Source organism: Callionymus lyra, chromosome 9, assembly GCF_982586985.1.
Source record: "Callionymus lyra chromosome 9, fCalLyr1.hap1.1, whole genome shotgun sequence".
NCBI classification, from domain to species: Eukaryota; Metazoa; Chordata; class Actinopteri; order Syngnathiformes; family Callionymidae; genus Callionymus; species Callionymus lyra.
Window position 1 is genome coordinate 20,282,531 of NC_141826.1, and position 6,000 is coordinate 20,288,530.

The window sequence follows — 6,000 nt, forward strand, 5'->3', positions numbered from 1 at the left end:
CTTCTCCATCATCTTCACCTTCATTATCTTCATCATCATCTTCTCCATCATCTCCACCTGCATTATCTTCATCATCATCTACACCTACACTAATCTTCATTATCATCTCTTTCATCTTCACCTTCCTTTTCTTCATCATCATCTTCACCTTTATTATCTTCATCATCTTTATCATCTTCCCCTTTATTATCTTCTCCATCATCTTCACCTTTATTATCTTCATCATCTCCATCATCTTGACCTTCATTATCTTCATCTATACCTTTATTATCGTCATCTCCTCATATCATTATCATTATTATCTTGACCTTTATCATCATCTTCATCATCGTCATCATTACTTTTACCTCCATCATCATCTTTATGTTCATCATCCTCGTCTTCATCATCTTCCTCCTCTGGTTCCAGGCACAAGTTCACCGCAGTCCCTGAAGAAAATTCTGTCTCTGTCGGAGGAGGGAGGAGACAGACATCGTCGGCCACCGGAGGACTCCTCATCCCAGTTGTCCTCTCCCCCTACGTCCCCCCAGAGCTCCCCCAAGAAGGGTGAGACCAGAGTCATGATGAGACCAAAATGTTTTCTGTCTGAATGTCAAAAGAACCGGGTCTGGACCGTGAAACTGGTGATGGACTCTGGACTCTGTCTTTCGTCTGCAGGTTTCACTCGGACAGGCGACGCCTATTCGGACTCGGGTCACAGCGAGATCTCGTCCCGGTCCAGCCTGGTCAGCAACTTCTCCTTCGACTCGGCCCAGGAGGACCGGAGGAGTCGGCTCTCCGGGGACGTCCACATCGGGGTGTCCAGGCTGGAACGCAGAGCCACCACAGACCCGGACCAGTACAGTCTGGGGTAAGAGGAGCAGCTCAGGTTTTGGTCCCAGAGACTCCAAGCTAAAGCCTTTTTTCTCCAGATCGTACTCGTCCATGCAGGACTGTCGCGGGATCTACGCCGGCTGCCCAACGGTTCTGTCCTCGCCCAGCTCTGAGGAGCTGACCCAGGATCAGGGAGACCGAGTCTCTCTGGACGCCGCCGACAGCGGCCGCGGCTCCTGGACGTCCTGCTCGTCCGGTTCCCACGACAACATCCAGACGATGCAGCAGGGCCGCAGCTGGGAAACCCTGGCCTTCGGAGGAGGACTTCCTCCTGGAGGACCCGAGGCCTTGTTAGGGGGGGGACCCGCGGCACTGTGGGCCGCTCAAGCCCGGGGTAGCTGGGCCTCCGCCAGCTCCTCCTCGTCGGCCGCCTACTGGGGCGAGGACTCCGAGGGGGACACGGGCACCATCAAGAGGAGGGGGGGGAAGGACGTCAACGCCGACCCGGAGACCAGCAGCATCACGTCCACCGGCTCCGAGGAGGCCAAGCACCTCGGCAGACCCTCGCCCTCGCCCATCACCACCGGAGGTCAGTGTTGCACCAGTTCTGAGGAGACTCGTCAAGGACTTGATGACTCGGAGATTTTTCTTTTATGAGTCAATAATGACTTGGAGATGATCCTTTTCATGACTCGCTGATGACTCAAATCTTTTCTTTTTTATGACTCGATGATGACTCGTAGATGATTCGTTAAAAGACTCACTGGATCCTATCATGACTCGCTGATGACTCGTTAAAAGACTCGCTGATAACTTGAAGATGATCCTATCATGACTCGCTGATGACTCGTTAAAAGACTCGCTGATAACTTGAAGATGATCCTATCATGACTCGCTGATGACTCTGAGATGATTCGTTAAAAGACTCACTGATAACTTGAAGATGATCCTATCATGACTCGCTGATGACTCTGAGATGATTTGTTAAAAGACTCGCTGATGACTCATAGATGATAATTTTGATGACTCGCTGATAACTCTGAGATGATTCGTTAAAAGACTCACTGATAACTTGAAGATGATCCTTTTCATGACTCGCTGATGACTCGTTAAAAGACTCGCTGATAACTTGAGGATGATCCTATCATGACTCGCTGATGACTCTGAGATGATTCGTTAAAAGACTCGCTGATGACTCTGAGATGATTCGTTAAAAGACTCGCTGATGACTCGTAAAAGATAATTTTCATGACTCGCTGATGACTCTGAGATGATTCGGTGAAAACACTGGATACTCATGATGACTCGGCAAAACTAAATCGATGATTACTTTACAATGAATCTGTGTTGTGACTCAGAGGTGACTCGGTACTAAATCGTGACTCGTCCCCGTCTCCTCTGAAGGTCGTAAGGAAGGTCGCTACCGAGAGCCTCCTCCGACGCCGCCCGGCTACACCGCACTGACCATGTCCGACCTCGCCGAGGGGCAGCACGCCTCCTCCCCCCCGCCCGCTCCCGTCTCCGGCCACACGGGGCGCCGGCCGCCCGACTACACCACGGCCCTGCAGCGCTCGCGCATGGTGACCCAGTCGCCCGACTCGCACCAGAAGCAGCAGCGCGGCGGCGCCGCCGGACTCCACCGCACTCGCTCGCCGGCCGAGGACGGGGAGCCCGAGGAGGAAGAGGAGGGTGAGTCCCGTTCTTCATCACTAGTCGTGGCTCCGCGTGCAACCGAGACCCGACCCTGAGGTGGTCAGACTTCAGGTAAAACTTCTCATCGGACCCACATGACCCCGCATGGCACGCTGGACTTGACCCCCCTTACCCACCCCCCCAACACACACGTGATGATGTCATCATGCATGAGAAGCTTCACTCATTCACCCTCATCCTCCTGCACCAGCACGTCACGTGACTTCACTGATGGTCGTCGCCACGACAACCACTGATGACGTCACCAGCACCTCAGTCATGAGCACATGAGTCGTTAGTGTCTTGAAGCTATTAAGACAATTAAATTATTTTAAAATATAAACATTCTTTTTTCGTTAAAAAAGTTTAATTTAAAAAAATGTGTTTAGTTGCTGCTGAAACGAGATGTATTTATATTAACTTAAATAGCATTTAAGTTTATTTTAGCTAGTGTGGATAAAAGTTAGAGAATGTTTTTAAGTTAAGAGTGAAGTACAGAACTATGAATGAATTAATGTTTTGTCCAATTCTGGTTAATATTTGCTCAAAAAACATCAAAGTCGTTAAACTGCGGGTGGAGAGATTTTTCAACCTACTTTTTGAAACATTTATTGGTTAAAAAAAGGTAGTTTTGTATGTTTTTTTCCCCGAAAATATAAGTTATATTTGTATTTTTCTGTGAATCTTAAAAAGGTTTTGACACAAAAGTGTGTGATGTCATCGGGCGACGTTGTCCAAGCCATCAAATTACAAAAATAAGAGAAAATACAGATAAAAAGGGTGAACTTGAGAGATTTTTCTCTTGGTATGAGTTAAAGATGATGAAAGAACATGTGAACGTGAGATTTGCAGCTGAACTGAAAATCAACTCTATATAGATAAGAATCTTGATGAGAATCTGACTCTGAAACAGAAATGTTATTTTCTAAACTCTTTTAAATCATCATACATTGTTTTTATTGAACACCTTACACACACTCCGGAGGTGACGACACGTTTAGATCCGTTTTAATGACGACAAAGTAAGCTTCAGTTTTGTTTTTACGTGCTGCAAACATTTTTGATTATATGTTATTATACTCTGAGTCAGACTATTTTCATATGATTGACAGCTTAAGAACTATTAGCAGCAGTTTTATTATGAGTCAACACTGAATATAACAGCAAATAAACAAACAAAATAAACATCTCCATTAATACAAACGCCAAACTTGATATTATTAAAGCAGAGATTACAGCAGAGATGATAGCGGAAATAACAGCGTCTACCGAACCCACCAGCCATCATGGAAAACAACATTAAACAGTGTTACACTCGACTGAACACACACACACACACACAGTGACAGACACACAACTTTCAACACACAAAACTAGACAAAAGCACAGACTCACACATACACAACAGGGAGCACAAGCCGACACACAATCTTCGATACGCACACATCCAGTGATCTAGAGGGACTCACAGCGGGACTCACAAAACACACAAACATACACATATCTTACCGTCTTGACAGGGTTTTTCAAAATAAGAGCCTTCTCTCACCAGATCTGAACCAGAGATTACAGCAGAGATGATAGTGGAAATAACAGCTCCTACCGAACCCACCCGTCATCATGGAAAACAACATTAAACAGCTGATGAGATCTGAACATATGATGTATAGAAGGAATTTACTTGATTTGTTCGGACTTTAATATGACAGTTATTCAGCGCATCTTCCGCTGTAAGTCCAGATCGAGCTGGAGCCCAAGAGGCGGAGCTTAGAACAAGCAAAAAAGTCAGCGTCATATGAATTTTACAAAAAGATTGAAGATGATAACAATTAAAAAAAACACAACACCCTGGTGGAAATATTTAATTGAATTATTTTGTTAAAAGTTATATCGACCACTTCACCCGCACTTTAACTTTTGTACTGTTAACAAAATCTTTGGGTTGAAAACTTTTACGTCAGGTGTCGATTGTGAGTCACATGACTTCGCTCTTGTCCCCGCAGATGACGAGCAAGTGTCGGCGGTTTGACTGACGGCGACCCCCGAGTGCGTTTGATCGGGCGGGACCAACAAACCACAGGCCAGTGGAAAAAAATCGTCTCCACCCACCTGGACGCCCCCTGCTGGACCGCCTCGCTGCCTTAAAAGCGTCGGGCGGGTCGTGCGACCTGCATGTGAAATACTGTGAAGAGGAAGGAGGCGGTACTTTTGAAGGGGGCGCCATTTATTAGGTGCTGGGTGGGTCGACCTGAACCATGTGACCCCCCCTCCCACCTCCCCCCCAGTGACACGAACTTCATCTGCACTTTCTCATTTTCTACTTTCTACGGACACGTGGACGAGGATTTTGTAAGAACTCTGTTGCACTCTTGAGGGGCGGAGTCACGCCGCCGGGACCGAAGATCCAGTATTAACTCTCGACGAGCCGCCGATCAAAAAACATTTCACGATTAAAAAGCACTTTCAGCACAAAAAAAAAAAAAAAACGCCCCTTGTCGCCCACGGCGACCGCTCGCTCCTGTTACAGTCCGTGGTGTCGGCGAGTGGAGGTCGTGTGGGAAGACTTTTGATTGGACGACGTGAAGAAGCACAAGCGAGTCACGTGATTGTGTTTTCACCGACGGGTTCGCGACGTCTGTCAATCAAAAACACTTCCGCTAAAAGTTCTTCTCCCTTAATCTTCCTGACGGACACCAAAGACGCTTTGCAGTGTTACACTCGACTGAACACACACACACACACACACAGTGACAGACACACAACTTTCAACACATCAAACTAGACAAAAGCACAGACACAACGGGGAGCACAAGCTGACACACAATCATTCTTACACACAAACGCACACATCCAGTGATCTAGAGGGACTCACAGCGGGACTCACAAAACACACAAACATACACACACACACACATATCTTTCCGTCTTTTCAAAATAAGAGCCTTCTCTCACCAGATCTGAACCAGAATGTTGAAGCGCCTTAATTAACACACTCGACCACGGGTCGTCTCAAGACTTCAGGACGTGAACTGCCTTAAGGGACGTTATGACTCCGACCGGACGGCTCCGCCCCCTTCCTCCCTCCCTCCCTGCCTCCCCCCCTCCCTCCCCCGCTCCTCCCCCTCAAGAGGAGGTGCTGTCGACTCTGAACAGTGTTGGACTGATGAGGGTTCTCGTCCTGCACCGATCACATTGATCAGTCGTGAAAAAGTGACGATGATTTCTCAGCTTTGACTCTTGACGCAGCAGACGGACTGTGATGATGATGAAGATGAAGATGATGATGATGATGAAGAAGACTTCACAGCTGTGTAGGTAGTCGGTGTGTGTGTGTGTGTCGCTCTCTGACCTGTATGTCTTTTACAAAGACACGTGTTGATCCTTCTTTTGTATTTTTAATACAACAATTGTACATATGGTTCTATTTTTTTTGTTGAAATGTTCGTTAACGCCTCAACATCAGCTGCTGCTGAGTCAATAAAGTCCTTCAAAGCC

At 47.1% G+C, this 6,000-nt stretch overlaps 1 protein-coding gene across 8 annotated transcripts in view; it reads left to right on the forward strand.

The window, feature by feature from the left end:
* Positions 1-6,000, forward strand: part of rapgef2b (Rap guanine nucleotide exchange factor 2b) — a 72,153-nt gene extending 66,153 nt beyond the window's left edge. For 6 of the 8 annotated variants that reach the window (XM_087799334.1, XM_087799331.1, XM_087799333.1 and 3 more), the window contains 5 exons: positions 409-546; positions 658-850; positions 912-1,402; positions 2,218-2,577; positions 4,509-6,000. In XM_087799334.1, coding sequence (XP_087655460.1) covers positions 409-546; positions 658-850; positions 912-1,402; positions 2,218-2,561 — 1,166 coding nt within the window. In that variant the 3' untranslated portion in view covers positions 2,562-2,577; positions 4,509-6,000. The remainder of the gene's footprint in view (positions 1-408; positions 547-657; positions 851-911; positions 1,403-2,217; positions 2,578-4,508) is intronic. The other 2 variants (XM_087799335.1, XM_087799339.1) reach the window with 1 other exon arrangement.